Source organism: Chanos chanos, chromosome 8, assembly GCF_902362185.1.
Source record: "Chanos chanos chromosome 8, fChaCha1.1, whole genome shotgun sequence".
Taxonomy (NCBI): domain Eukaryota; kingdom Metazoa; phylum Chordata; class Actinopteri; order Gonorynchiformes; family Chanidae; genus Chanos; species Chanos chanos.
In genome coordinates, this window is record NC_044502.1 from 31217934 (window position 1) to 31232598 (window position 14665).

At 42.7% G+C, this 14665-nt stretch overlaps 1 protein-coding gene across 1 annotated transcript; it reads right to left on the reverse strand.

Annotated features, from left to right (window-relative positions):
• Positions 1-1351: 1351 nt before the first annotated feature.
• mntb (MAX network transcriptional repressor b) lies at positions 1352-14366 on the reverse strand. The gene is made up of 6 exons (XM_030782306.1): positions 14168-14366; positions 9925-10600; positions 9783-9824; positions 9574-9685; positions 4150-4342; positions 1352-2046 (listed from the first exon to the last, which is right to left on the reverse strand). Exons 1-6 carry the CDS (start codon positions 14238-14240, stop codon positions 1397-1399), a joined length of 1746 nt encoding a protein of 581 aa, XP_030638166.1. The 5' UTR covers positions 14241-14366; the 3' UTR covers positions 1352-1396.
• Between the last annotated feature and the right edge of the window lie 299 nt (positions 14367-14665).

Consider the following 14665-nt stretch of genomic DNA (forward strand, 5'->3'; position numbering starts at 1 on the left):
ACAACATAGTTTGTTGACATGTTGGCAGGAGTTCTCCCGCTATGCCGTTATATGAACAGGAGAGGGCGCACTTTGGCTTAGACCGTGTCATCACAGGCACTTGAATACTCTGGCGCAATTACACACAACTCACTGTAACCCCCAGCGACACAAAATGTATGTCCTTTACCTGTTATATATATGTGTGTGTGTGTGTGTGTGTGTGTGTGTGTGTGTGTATATATATATATATATATATATATATATATATATATATACACACACACACTTACACACACATATATATTTGTGTTCATACATATATATGTATGTGCATTTGCATACAGCATCACAACAAAAACGTGGACAGCCATTGCCTAACACACACACCATTCAAACTTCAAACATTTTAGAGTAGCTGTTAAGATGCTTTTTGAACTGTTACTTTGAAAATTTGTATTTGCACCATGAAGTTTCTGGAATCTGAGACATTCTGTTAATGCTTTTTTGGCTATGAAAATTAGAGGTGTAACGGTACATGTACTTTCTAACTACTGGATATGAAACCTGGTGTTCTATATGTATTTTGAACCCCAGGTTTTCCCTTGGTCAAGGTTTAAACAAATATTTAAAGCTACACTTGGGATGTGATTTAATTTTTTGATGTGGACAATCAAATACAACTAAATTATTCCAATCCTCATGTGATTCAACAAATACACGTTGCTCCTTATTCGACAAGCTACTGCAATGCATGTCTTAAATGTTATTTCAAAATCCTTATTTCCTTCAGGCAGTCACTGTCTGTCGGGTAACAAATTTACATTTGCCGTTCCGTTTTCCCTGCTGAAAAAAAAATGGATTGAACTGTGGGCCTAGAACCATTGGAGCATTCTGACCCACTAAACCTAAAATTCTGACCCACTAAACCTAAAATTCTGACCCACTAAACCTAAAATTCTGAGTAGCGTTACACCCCTAAAGAAAACCTATGAGCCTGAGTTTGAGTCTGTTAAAATATATAATAATTATTGAGGAAAAAGTAAAGATCAGCAGAGAGAGAGAGAAATCGAAAGAGAGAGAATGTTTTTAGCACATTGATAAAACAGAAACAGCTGACCATCATGCTTTCCTCTAGATTTAGGCAAAATGACTACCCTCCATCAGGTCACACTCCGTCACAGGAGGAGACCCATCGCTCATGCAGCAACACTTTCACGTGCCCTTTCTGTCCACGTGTCTGCCACAGTACCGTACAGGTAAATCTTTGTTCTGTTTCCCTCGTTTTACAGGAAAGGTCGACAAACGCAAACTTTTCACTGCATTTGGGTTCACTGCCTGTTTTTCATACCATTTCCGCAAACCCTCTTTTACACAGTGTCTATCATTTCTGTCTGCAACCATCCCTCCACTGATCTCAGGCCAGTTTCAGGGTGCTGACAGGGAAGGGAGGAACAGTAACCATAGTTACTGGGTTGAGTACTGCTTGGCCCACAAGTCCTGGGTGATGATGAGCCACTACTGCACCCTGCTGGGCTGGAGCCGCCGAACCGTTAACTTGGGCATTTGAATGAGGGTGATGGGCCAGCGTGTGAGTAATGTGGCCCACCACAGCAGGCTGAGAGACAGACACCGACTGGGGATAGAGAGCAGGCAGATGGGCCACGGGATGTACGGTGATGTGGCTGATGGGCTGGCCGCCACTAGAGGGTGCTATGTGGGCCAGGTGCTTGGACCCCGCTGGGAGGACGTGATTGACAGCCTGAATGACGGAAGCATGGGAGACGGCGGCATGGGCAATTACAGTGGGCTGGGGAGAGGCGACCACATGTGTTGGTGGCACGGGAGCAATGGCCTGCGGGGTAAACACGGTTGTCTGAGGCTGGGAGAGGGTGGAGGGTGGATTTGCAGGGCTGTGTTGGATGGAGACGCATGGAGGGAGGATGGTGGGGGTTGGCACAGAGGCGTGTGTTTCCGGCGGGAGGACCTGTGCGGCTTTGGGGAGGGCGGAGGGGGCAGAAGGAAGAACGTCGTCATTCATGTCCTGATCGACATTGTCTTCTCCCTCTGTGAAGAGAAAAGAGAGGGTATAAATGCATTATTAATAATAAAAACATTTTCTTCTGGATGGATGAAATGTTGGGATGGTTGCAGATCACCGACCACTTCCATGCTCTAAATCAGGGGTGTCAAAGTCCGGTCCTGGAGGGCCTGGGTCCTGCTGATGTTTGTTTTCACCTCTTAGTTACCTGTTGATTTTCACCTTGAAAACAGGTGTGGACAATCTTCAGCCAATCAGGGATTCTATTTAGTTGGTCCTCAAGAAAAAGAGCAGGACCATGGCCCTCCAGCACTGGATTTTGACACCTGTGTTCTAAATGGTCTATTCAATGACAAATATGTTAAAAATAAAAAAAACAGGATGCCTTTCTGCTTCCAAGCAAAAAAAAAGGCATTCGTGAAAAGAGGAAGGAGGATAGAAGCCAAGAACATGCTTGGAATCCAAGTACACAGTACACTTTCGTCATACTAGTAACCATTTAACAATGCTTAACTTCAGACAATATAGTTGTCATGGATTGGGTCACTATATCTAACATCCATTGTAATGTGCCTTCAAAAGAAAGCTGTCACTTGTAACACAATTCCAGCTGCATTACAAATGTAATATATAGCTGAACAAAGTCAACGTTTTATTCTGAGATCCAATCAAACAGTTATAAATCTCACAGTATTTGACCTTAGGCCATGGTTGTGCCAGTTCTCCAGCTAGCATCTGGCAAAGAGTGGAAACATTAGAGGTGCCTGACAGCCATTTCTAGAGTACTAAATGTACCACAGGAATCCCTGGATGCACTGGTTACGTGCTTCATGAAATAATTAAAGGCATAGTACTACTCTACTTATGGCTTGTGGCCAGCCAGGTCACTGTTATGTTGTCATAGATAGCTGTACCTGGCTTTTATATAGCAAGATATGCACTTATCCAAGTTAACCTGGATAAATATTGAAAGCTGAATTATGAAGTAGATAGAATAACAGAATCTCAAGGGTCTTTATGATATAAATTGCTGGCTGGACATTGCCCATTCTGTACTCAGGTAAGATATTGGACCTTTTACTCATAAATAAATGTACACAAAGTCATCTCTATGGTTGTATATGTTTGTGTAAAACTGCATCAAACATGTGGGGCAGTGGTCATGAGTTGAACCTTACATCAGTATGTACGTATGTGACCTATTTTCGAAAACATCTTTACTGTGAGCTGAACAAAGCTGATATTCATGGTAAGACAGCCATTTAGAAATGGCATGTAACCAGTACCAGTTCACTTCAATGCTTAATGCTTAGTGTATTGAGCACATGTAACATTTTTTCATTTTATAAATTCCTCTTTCCAGGTCTATTTAAAGCTTCAATGGTTTCACCTAGGTATTCCATTTCTATTCATAATTACAGGTAAAGGTCATGAATGTTTTTAGCAAATCGCTGCAAGGAATGTACTTCAAAATGGGGCGTGTCACTTCACATGTATACAGATTTTCATTTGACCAATCAGTAAGCACAGTACTGCAAGCTGTACCCCACTGGTTCCTGTTGCTCTTATTGAGGAACTACCTCAGAGCAAGAACCAAATTTAATTCCTGTACCCATATATGGACTTATGCTGTGAGCAGTGGAAACATCCAGAACCCATTAACTTGCCTTCTCTGCACAGTGTAGCAGTGGAAAAGGAGTACTAGACCTCTGAGCAGCTGGGTGAAGTATGTGGTCCAATGAGCTGCCTACTCCATGCTTTACTACATCTAGACAGGTTTATGTTTGGCGAGAGTAAAAGACAAACCTTCATCCTCCACTGCCTGATACTACCTGTCACGCATCTTGTGGAGGTCTACATGGTCAAGGAATACAGAGCCATTTTGGGCCACGTGTTGTACCCTTTGGTGCAAACATTGTTCACTCAAGATGTTCCCCATTCCATGTCCTATCTCGAAGTATGATCAGGTCTCCTCCAAGAAACAGTTTAAGACTCGCGTAAGAGTACTAACACCTTACTAATTAACAATTATTCATTCACTGTTTGCTGTTTCTTTTATTTTGTATACCACCGTGCGATCACGTGTGTGTGTATGTGCATGCGGGTGTTTGTACATGCGCACTCTTTACCTGATGCCGTTGAAGTGGAGGCCTGGTCGTCCTCCGGTTGTACCGTCTGTCTGAGGATACGATCTATCTCCATAATGTCCATGCTCTGGTTCAGTTCGTTCTTCAGCTCAGCCAGTCTCTGCTGGGTGGCAATTTTCTCCCGTGCCAGTCGCTCCATCTCATGCTCGTACTCTTTCTCTTTTCGCTTTAGAGTCTGAAAGCGACAAGCAGAACATGTTAGACGTACCCGATAGCACTCGTCCCACGCCACGCACATACACACACTCTCTCAGGTACATGCTCAAGTCGCACTTGGGATTAGCTTGGGACTGGGAAAAATGCTTTTATGTTGTTATCAACATTTATCAACGAATCTGTCAACAGCATACAAGACCACTAACCAAGAGACTCATCTGCACACAAACATAGATAAATTGTGTGTTTCTGCTGATTAAAGTGGCTCGCTACTCATCTTCTGAAGTTTGAAAAGTTCCAGAAAGTATTTGTCTTTGCTTTTTCCTCTCCCAGGTTTCTCATTTTTCTCTTCTGTTTTCTATCATTCTCCGGTTGTATAAAAGCTCCGCGTCAGCTACTCCCATTTTTTCTTTGCTCTTAAAAGGAGAGTAAGGGCTGGGAGGGAGTAAACATAATACATTCTCTGTCTTCTCAGCCAATGAGAAGCCTCAAAGCCTGCCACACTGAAATGACCTTCAGTCTTTTTCCACAAACTCTGAACCGGCGTGGTTTATTGGCAGGTGTGGAGCTTCTCTGTGAACATATCTAGGCATGTGCCACCATGAGAGGACATAACTTCCTTCTCCTGTTCAACACAATGAATGAGGGATTACAAACAAAATCAGTAATTAGAGAAGGGGAGGAATGAACAATGCACGTACAGGAAATCCAAATAATTACTTCCTGCTTTAGTTCAACCTCTTTGTTTGTTTAATAAAAAGTAAAAAAGGACCACTGAATAATGAAAAGCAACAGTGTGAGTTTGCTACTGCTGTGATGGAGTGCCGGAGGGATAAAATGAGGAGAGAAATGAACTTCTGACCCAATTTTTTTTCAATCCCCTAACAAGGGAACATCAAACAGGTGACAAGAGCCCATTGTGTAAAGACATTTAACATGGGTTGGTGGGTGGGGGGATGGTGGTAATGGAAGCACTTGGGAGTAATGGGAGAGCTTGCCTTGTCATGACATTGTGTTCAGAGGACCTGGTCACATGGTTTGGGAAAAGAGAGAGCAAAGCTGTTTAACCTCCATCTGTCAGAGCTCATGCCATGCGATAGCACACACACACACACACACACACACACAGTGTAAGTTTCCAACTTTGCCTTCACAACAGCTCTCTGTCAACGTAACTATGATCATGGAAACATTCTGGTTCAGTCACATCCCTCTCACATCAGTAGTCTGCATCTATACCACAGTATGGTGTGTGTACATGGACAAAAGTCATAGACTGTTCGGACTCTGATATCATGATAATCTCCTCCAAAAACTGAACTGTCCTCCACAGTCCTATGACATTCTAAAAGGCCAGCGGGAAATTATTAGTACGTTTATATAATGAAAATAAAATTAAACCCAGCAAAAGAAAAATTAAACAGAAAAATAAACCAAACACCATCAGCAACAGTGTGACAGTTTCAGATGACAGCTGTAAAAAATTAACAAATAAATGACAGCATCATATCCTGACACAATTAAATTTATTATGGTGCTTCAGGGACTATTATGCTTATCTGCAGTTTTAAAGCACTGTATTATTATTATTATTATAACTATTATTATTATTATTATTATTAATAATAATAATAATAATAATAACGGTAATAATATGGTGCTTATTATTATTGTTAATAACAATAATAATAATAATAAAAACTGAAACACATTTAAACCAGTGCCATGATCCAATGCCAAAAATGCATTATGATGAGGAGTTAGAAAGACAGAGTGACAGGTGAGAGAGAGAGACACGCAGAGAGAGACTGACAGGCAGGGAGAAAGCGAGCGGGAGAAATAGTATATAATATGCCTCAGAGCAGTGATGAATGTTTGCTGTTACTCTGTAATATCTGAGCGTGATATGAGAGCAGGTGTGTAATCATGTAACACAGAAATGAAAGCATTTCCATATGAATTGTTGGGTTAGGAGCGAGATGCCCGTCTGCCCTAGTGAGCCCTGATCCCAGGATTAGAGAGCTTCGGCTGTCTGAGCACTAGGTCTGCATTAAGCCCCTTCACACTCAGCCACTGAACATGGAACACATGCCAACACACACGCCCCCGCCGACACACACTGCCTCCTGCCCTGCGTTCACCGTGTCTTGCCAGTTAACTTCACCCTGTTCACCACAGCCTAAGAGCCGCAACCAGCTGTGCTTCTACTGTTATTAATGGTTAATTTAAAGTAAATACTGGAACAAATAACACAGCAGACGGAAACTGAGAGGACTGGGTTTGCATATGGAGGATAAATGACCGGTCAATGAGAACCGCTGCAGGAAAAGCTGTTGTGTGGAGTGGTTTATGAAGGATAAGATTCTGACGATTGGGGTGGCAAGTTTGGAATGGAGGGGGGTGGAAATGACCTTTGAGCGCAGCAGAATTGAGAAGTGAGGGATAGAGGAGGAAGCTTCTGAGTGTTTTGTCAAATCCTGATACATCAGAGGAGAACCGTTAGCCTGGGATTAGATCTCCCCAAAAACAAATCCCTATCCTAATCCAGATTTAAACCATTTTGGACTATTGGGCAAACATGGGACTATATCTACACTAACATTTCAATTTGATTCAAAACCAGCAACGACTTGTCTGTGTTTAAAATAAAAAAAAAAAAAGACAACAAACCACCACAGGGTCTTGTGGGATATCACCACGGCAACAGCTGGAACCCACAGAGGTCTCCTTGGCAACAGAACTGGGAAGGAGCTGTGCAGTGGAGTAGGAGGGTTTAACAAAATCTAAGGTGTCGTGTGATAGGATGAAAATGCAATGCCCTTTCTCCAGAGTGATGCTCATCACAACTCTACGCTCCTCCTCCTCTTGCACTCATCCACCTTTCTACAAGTCTCCCACATCTTCACCAGCGCACAGTCTCCATATTCCCTCAGTCTACAGATACACACCACTTATTTCACACCATCGGTATTACCCAGTGCACTGGTTGCCAACACTGTCAGAAAGTCAAATGGGAACAGAGAGTGCCAAGAGACTTAAAGAAAGAGTGGTCTTACAGCTACTGTACAACTTCTCCATTTTGCTGCCTCATAGTTTCTAGTGAAGTCACAAAACAATGATCAGGATTTTTCTTTTTTTTTCAAGCTATGCTGGTGAAGTATATCACTAACAGTGACCCATGGTCAGTGGTTTTTTATTTGTTTACGAGTGCAGAAACTCGAAGTAATATCAAATCATGCATGCATCAACTCTATTACAGGCAATCAATGGTTATGTCTAATTGGTACAAAGACATGGTAGATATCACAACCAAAAAAGCTTCTGAAACCTGGTTTCAAGCAAAATAAATAAATAAACACTTAAAAGATGCTATGAAATGGCAGACAGGTTTGAGGTCAGACTAAACTGGAATGCCCAAAATCAGCACTATTGTGAAAAACACTGTTGTGGCAGTATAATGCCAGTGCATGTATGACTTGTTCTAAAGGTTCTTTAGGTTTCACGGTCCAAAAACTGCTCCGGGGTCAGATTTGCTGGGTTGCTGATTATAGTTTGCCCTTGAGTGGACAAACTAATGTGTTAGTAGAACTTGAAAAGTGCACCGGGTCAGGCGTCATGTGTCTGCAGTTCTACTCTTCTCAGCAGGGATATGGATTGTGCTGACGGAAGATGCTTGAGAGAGGGACTCCCTGCTGCTAGCTGACCGCTAACCATACCCAGAACCGTCGCCATGGTTACGTGAGATTCACAAAATTGGGGGGGGGGAAAGGCACAACAAAAAAAGTGCCAGTTACTTAATTAATTTCTGTAAAGCTTTTCATTTGTTGTGCAGCTAATCTAAATTTGATTCATTCAACATGATGAGAAAAGAGACGTATATTTAATCTTTTCATTCTCTCAAAGCTTTGCCTTTCATTCTCTCAAAGCTTTGCCTCCCCCATCTCTTTCTGTCTCTCTCAAACATTTTGGCTTTCAGGCGGTGCACCAGCGAGCATGTGCGAGAACAGCACAGTCTGTGCTCTGTCTTGCATGCGCGCACACATACACACACACACACACAAAAGGGAGGGGGAGGGGGTGGCTACGCAAGAGGGTGGTGATGTCACTCTGCTCACGCACGCCATGTGCTCACGACTCACATGGACAGAAGAGTAGGCGGAGAGCTCAAGAGAGGAGTGAGGACAGAGTAGGAGAAGACAGAGAATGAAGAGGAAGAGAGGGGAAAGATTGTGATATTTCCACAACCAAGCTAAAAGAGAGCTGCATTTATTGCGCAACATTTTTATTATCCTTTTTCATGCATTACTTATGGCCTGTCAAGATACTGTTGCAGCATGCTGTGGTCAGACTATCTTCAAGATCCATAAAGAGCGTCAGAACAGAGAACGATTAAGAGAGAAAGCAGCGGTTCCCACTGCCCAAAGGGTACTGTATTCAATCTACACTGCTTTGTTCTACCACACGAAACATAAATCCATACATTTTACTGGTGGAGGATTGTCTTATGCTTCACAGACGGGATATTGAAGTTCTTGAAATTACTATCTTAAATTTCCTTTTGACAGGAATGGTGACACTGACAATTACAAACAAAAGATGCGGTAACAGGACAGGTCAGAATCATTACAGAGCCTCAGGCAACAGCAGGGCACACAAACAGAAAAAAACTGCCATTGTTACTTGAACTACTTTAAGGGTGGAACGAGTACGGTCTTGTCATTACATATGGCACAATTCTGCCAATCTTGTGTTTAAACCTGCATGTGGGGGCGAACGAGAGACAAGGACGCAAAGAGACGAACGTAACTGTTCTTTCATTTCCTTTAAAATGATCATAACAATGGGAAAGAACAGAGAGAACTTGAAATCACAGTTACAAAATTCAACTGTCATTTTCCCCTTACTAAGACACATAATCTGAAGTCTATGACTATGCTAATTCTCTTAGCATACATTCTCTACTCTGCGATATAAATGACAGATACTGTGGTCCAGGTCCCCGCTTAATTTAAACATTAACCTTGATAACAACAGCCATCTCAGTTCAATCCACTCTCTTTAAATGTTGATGTTTATGTTTGCAAAAAGAACCTCAAGGAACACGAGTCAGCTAATCCAGTCATTCATTCAAATGGATTGTGTTGCGCCTTTTCTGGGCACACTTGGTCATACCACTTATCACACTCTCGTGGTGACAATCAATCCATCTAACATTTCTCATGTAAGCCTGTTCACTGCTTTGGGTCTTACTTGAATGTAGCGTAGGGCACTTCTCAACACACTCAAGTTGGAAGTCTTCTTCTCATCCACGTTGGGCACATTCTTCTTCAAGGTTTCAAAGCATTCTTTCAAGTGGGCTCGTCTGGGACGGAGAGTTAAGATTCAATATTTCTCCCTACTTCAGAAGCATGACTTCATTACACGACTGAATGATGACAAACAAAAAAAGATCCACCTACCTGTTCTTTTCAAGCTTGTTGTGTACTTCCCTGGTTCCAGCTCTGGGAGGAATTAATTAAGATATAACATCATTTGACATATTGGTCAATACAACGCAATACAAATAAACTGGAGGGTTTTAGAAGAACAGAATGCCCTTACCCTCCAGGCCTCCTTTTGGCATCCTGGCTTCGTGTCTCCTCTGTAGTGGCGACGTTAGGCCTAGGGCCCTGAGACGCCAAGCTGTGTGGTTGTGCTAGCGGGGGCTGGGGGAGCAGTGTATGCTGGGAGGTGGTGATGATGGGGGTGGGGTAAGGTTGTAGCAAATGCTGTGTCTGCAACGTCTGCTGTGCTTGGGGAAGTGTTTTCACCTGGCTGTTGTTGGACTGAGGAAGAGCGTTTACCTCAGCCTTAACATGGGCCACGAGGTGACGCGGTCGCTGCTGCTGCTGCTGCTGCTGCTGTTGAGGGGGGGAGTGGGTGTCCTTTGCTGGGGGGCTGAGCAGAGGGGTGACTGGTGGGGACAGAGCTGTGGCCAAGGGGGTGACCACAGGCACAGGCGGAGCAGTGTGGAGGTTGGACGCTGGTGGTAGCGATGGAGCGGCAGGATTGGAGGAGACCACAGGAATGGGAATAACTGCAATGGGAACGGTTGGAGGGAGGGTTGGAGGTGGCGCAGGTGGGTGATGTGGGTGATGATGTTGTTCACGTTGGGGCTCCTCACTCCAGGTCACATGATTGACTACAACAGGCTGCACCAGAGGGGCGGTGACCTCTGTCCTTTTCTGTTCCTTCTCCTCCCGTGTGATGAAGGGCTTTCCCCATCGCTCCTGTTCCTCTGGAAGAGCACCAGAAAGAGCAATGAAAACTGTGGCACTCAAAACAGATGCGATGAAAGACCAAATCCCTCTCTTGTCACAGAGCCCAAATATATTTTTCTAATTAGTTAAGCAGTATTCATTTACTGTCATATGAACCTACTGGAACCAGCAAACTGGAGTTGCAGAAGTCAAGCAGAACACTCTGAAATCTATCTGTGGACTAACAAATAACCTGTCAGACAAGCTCATGTCTGGGAGGCAGGATATTCCATACAATGCCTATTGTGGTCTCCCCTGGTGGGTTTTGGCAGGTGTTTGAGTGGATTAGCGTAGCTTTTGTCTAGAAACATCAAGTGCAATGTAAATGCACTGTGACTGCAAACGTATCTGAGTTTCTTTAATGTCTCCTGTTTCACAGATAACAGTATAGGTCAATACATGCTATGAATTTAACTGACTAAGACAGAGAGTGTAAAAAAGTACACAGTACTGCCACACGATGCAGAGGGCACTGTCTAGAATACAAACAGGCAAAGCCAGTCCAACCAGCAGAAAGATGCATCTCAGATTCTAAACAAGCTTAAGTTGAAAAAAAAAACAGAGTCAGATCATGCCTAGACGTTTCAGGAAGAATTACAGAGAAAAAAAACCCGCACTGATGTCAACTCTCTTAAAATGTTTATCATTGTAAAGCATCAGGTTGCCACGCTAGGCTTGGCAATGCCTGCGTACTATCAGAGGTGTAATCTTATAAAGTTGGCAACTGGACTCATTTAAATTGCATGGGGTGCCCTGCAGGTTACACGTTTCCTCTGTGAAAGGTAAATCCAATGGTGAGAACACAATAGATTTCATAACTTTTCAATTATTCATTTTCACTTATTTTTACATCTAAGCTGTTGCCTTTTAAAGCGGTAACGGGAAGACAGCTGGGGATCTACTAAAACGGCAACGATGAGCCATTCATCTAAACAGAGACTTACAGCTGCTCTCTCCTCTAATTCCACCTCTATGAGGCAAAAATCTGGAGTAACTGCCCTAAACATAACAGAGACTGACGTCAATAAGGAATTGGCCAACGATTCTCAGAGACAGATTGTGAAGTGTGGGCTGTCTGTGACCCACGCCATCCCCCTGACTGGATAGTTTCTGTAATATAAGAAGAGAGAGGGATTTCTTCACTGTCTGTTTCACTTCCCTCACAAACGGAAAACGATCTAAATCTACAGAAAATCTAGGCCTTAAAAATGAGTCTACTACTCCCGCGTTGCATGTAGATTGCTCCCGTACAACCGTAAACCCAGGGAAACAACTAACTCATTTTCATACTATAGTTTACCTAGATAACGATCCCCTGCTTTTATTTCTTTGGCCCGCCACTCTAAAGGGGGATGTCTTTGACATAATCTCTTTCTCAGCAGAGACTGGTGCAAAACAGGAACACCTCAATCTGTAACAGTTTCAATAATTACTTTACAAGACATGAAAACTATTTTCATATTTCAAACTATTTTACTGAGCAGCAAACTGAGCTTGGGGAAAGGGGAATCTCTCTACTTTTCATGAACTGTATCAGCACAAGCTGAAGAGGCATTCAGTAAAAAAAAAAAAAAAGTCACTTCTTTGGAGTTCAAAATGACACTTTGTTTTCATCTTTCCCACAGAGCGAGAGAATGTCACTCCTCTGGAACACACAGCATGAAAATAATTCAGACAAACTGTTATGTTATGAAGAACCAGTAAATGCAGAGTTACTGTTTCATGCTTACATCACATCAGCAGCCCTGCCACATCCTTGAACTGAAACATACCACACTCTCCAGCTGAAACTGAGCCAGCATACAAAATCACTAGGCAGGTAAAAGCTTAACCAGTACTTGTGACCTCTGGGAACGAATAAAGTAAGGAACGGTAATTATCAGACTTCTCTCTGCAGAAACTGAGTGTTCCCATTGTCTAAAACAGGTCAGTGGATCATTAAAGGTGCCTTCCCGTTAACAGAACACGGATGAAAAGATGTCCTTATGTGGCTCCATGATACACCCACCACAAGACAAAATATCTAATCTACTAAACTAGTTTCACTAGATTTTGATCACAGAGCAATGGCAAAGTCCATTCATGGGCTTTAAAAAGAAAAAAAAGAAAAAACAGGTGCTCATGGTGAAATCCTGAGGCCACTCAGTTAAGAATCATGAGACTCACTGACTAAAAACCATGTAATTACATGAGACTGTGAAAAGAACACTCTCCCAGTGCTCAAACTGAAAGAGCTACAGCACGAGGCATGTGATGGACTATCCAATCAATCTTATTTTGCCCAGAAATGGGATGTGATACATCTCACTATTAAAAACAGTCACAATAGTGACAATATTAATTCACATTTTTATGTTTAAAATGTTGTGAACAGAACCAATCCTAATACAGCACTTTTCAACGTCAAACTTAAGTCCTCGTTTTATTCCACGCCAAATAAATCAGCCACCAATAGATTATTTTCTAAGAACAGGAAAGTGGGGATTTATGGCAAAGATCTCACCAGAACAGCACAGTTTTGAATATGCAGGAAAATGCATATTATATAACTCCTGCATTGGAGGGAGGAGGGCGGAGGGGTTGTTGTCCTACTTTCTCCCCTGCTGTGACCTGCGCCAGTCTGTGGGTTGTCTCTGTAGGGGAGGGTGTCTAGCGCGCACGTGGTTGAACTGGGCGGTCTTTCTGCACGCGGTATTTTCTAGGGGGTGTAGATTAACCAACACGTCAGTACAGACCGAAACAAAAAACAGATCCTCCCCAAATGTAGCGATAAACGAGCCCTATCAAAACCGAAAGGACGATATGTCACAAAGCGTCGACATATCAACGCAAGAAAACTCAGGACAATAAGCAGAGATGTCCATTAAAATAGTGGTAAGCGAATGGTTGGGGCAATTCAGTAGAAGTTATAAACACTCATTATGTAAAAAAAAAAAAAAAAGACTGGGTGTTCTGCTGCCACCCGAAGTCAAAGGACTTCGCTCACTATCACACAGCCTAGACTTAACGCTTCTACCAGAAGCGTACCACACCCTAAGGACAAGAATATGTAATCAAGAAAGCACAGGAACAACACGTTACTGTAACAATCTAACAATACTGATGATATAAAGCCTCTTAAGAGTGGTCTTTGAAACAAAAGGCGTGACGAATGCATATGTGTGTCAAGATGTTTCCACCCACAGTCGACAAGAGTGCGAGCGTGGTAGTCTATCTTACCTGGCTAAATATAGACTGGATTAGACCCGGAAACCGGGAAAGCGAAAACCTTTCATAGTTGAGAGGTAAACCAAACCTAACCGACAACTGCAAGTAAATGACTTTGCATGGCAAAGCACATTTGCACAACGGTAAAGAATGAGTATCTGGTTACATTTAAAACTCAACATTTACCCATTTACTCAACTGGTTACATCAGCTACTAAGTATCATCAAAATCTTTCAAAATCTTTCAGATACTCGTATCACAGGCTCTAGATTTCTACATGCAATATCATGTCGCCAAAATCACCCAATCCCCCGGCAGCCCGGCTCCCCCGCCTTACCACGTGTAATCTGTTGTTGCTGTGCTTGCCATTCCAAATATCTTGCCGCTTCCAATAGCGTATCGATACTCATTTCGCGCGCTGGTATAATGCGGTCGCAAAAAATACAGCAGAGTTGCAAATTGCAGATTTGTGTGGTTATAGTAGATCTGCTTATTCCAACTGCACCTAGAAAGGATCATAAAACATCAGGATGCTCTTTAAAATATCCTCATATCCACATTTCTTCAATTGCAACAAGATGGCGATGCGAGTAACATAAAACACAACAAGGCGAAAGGCATACCTTTCAAGACCCGCCCTCTACGATTGAACCCTCCCTATTACTACAACCTATAATAAAATACGGCATAATCCAGGAGTCGGACTTTAATATTGACAGTCGCCTACTGCTGGAGGATTGTTTTTTTTTTTTATTTTATCTCGGGCGAACACTGTTGTCTGGTTCTTTGTTATTTAATCCACCCATGGATATTATTAGCCCTGGTATATGGGCTA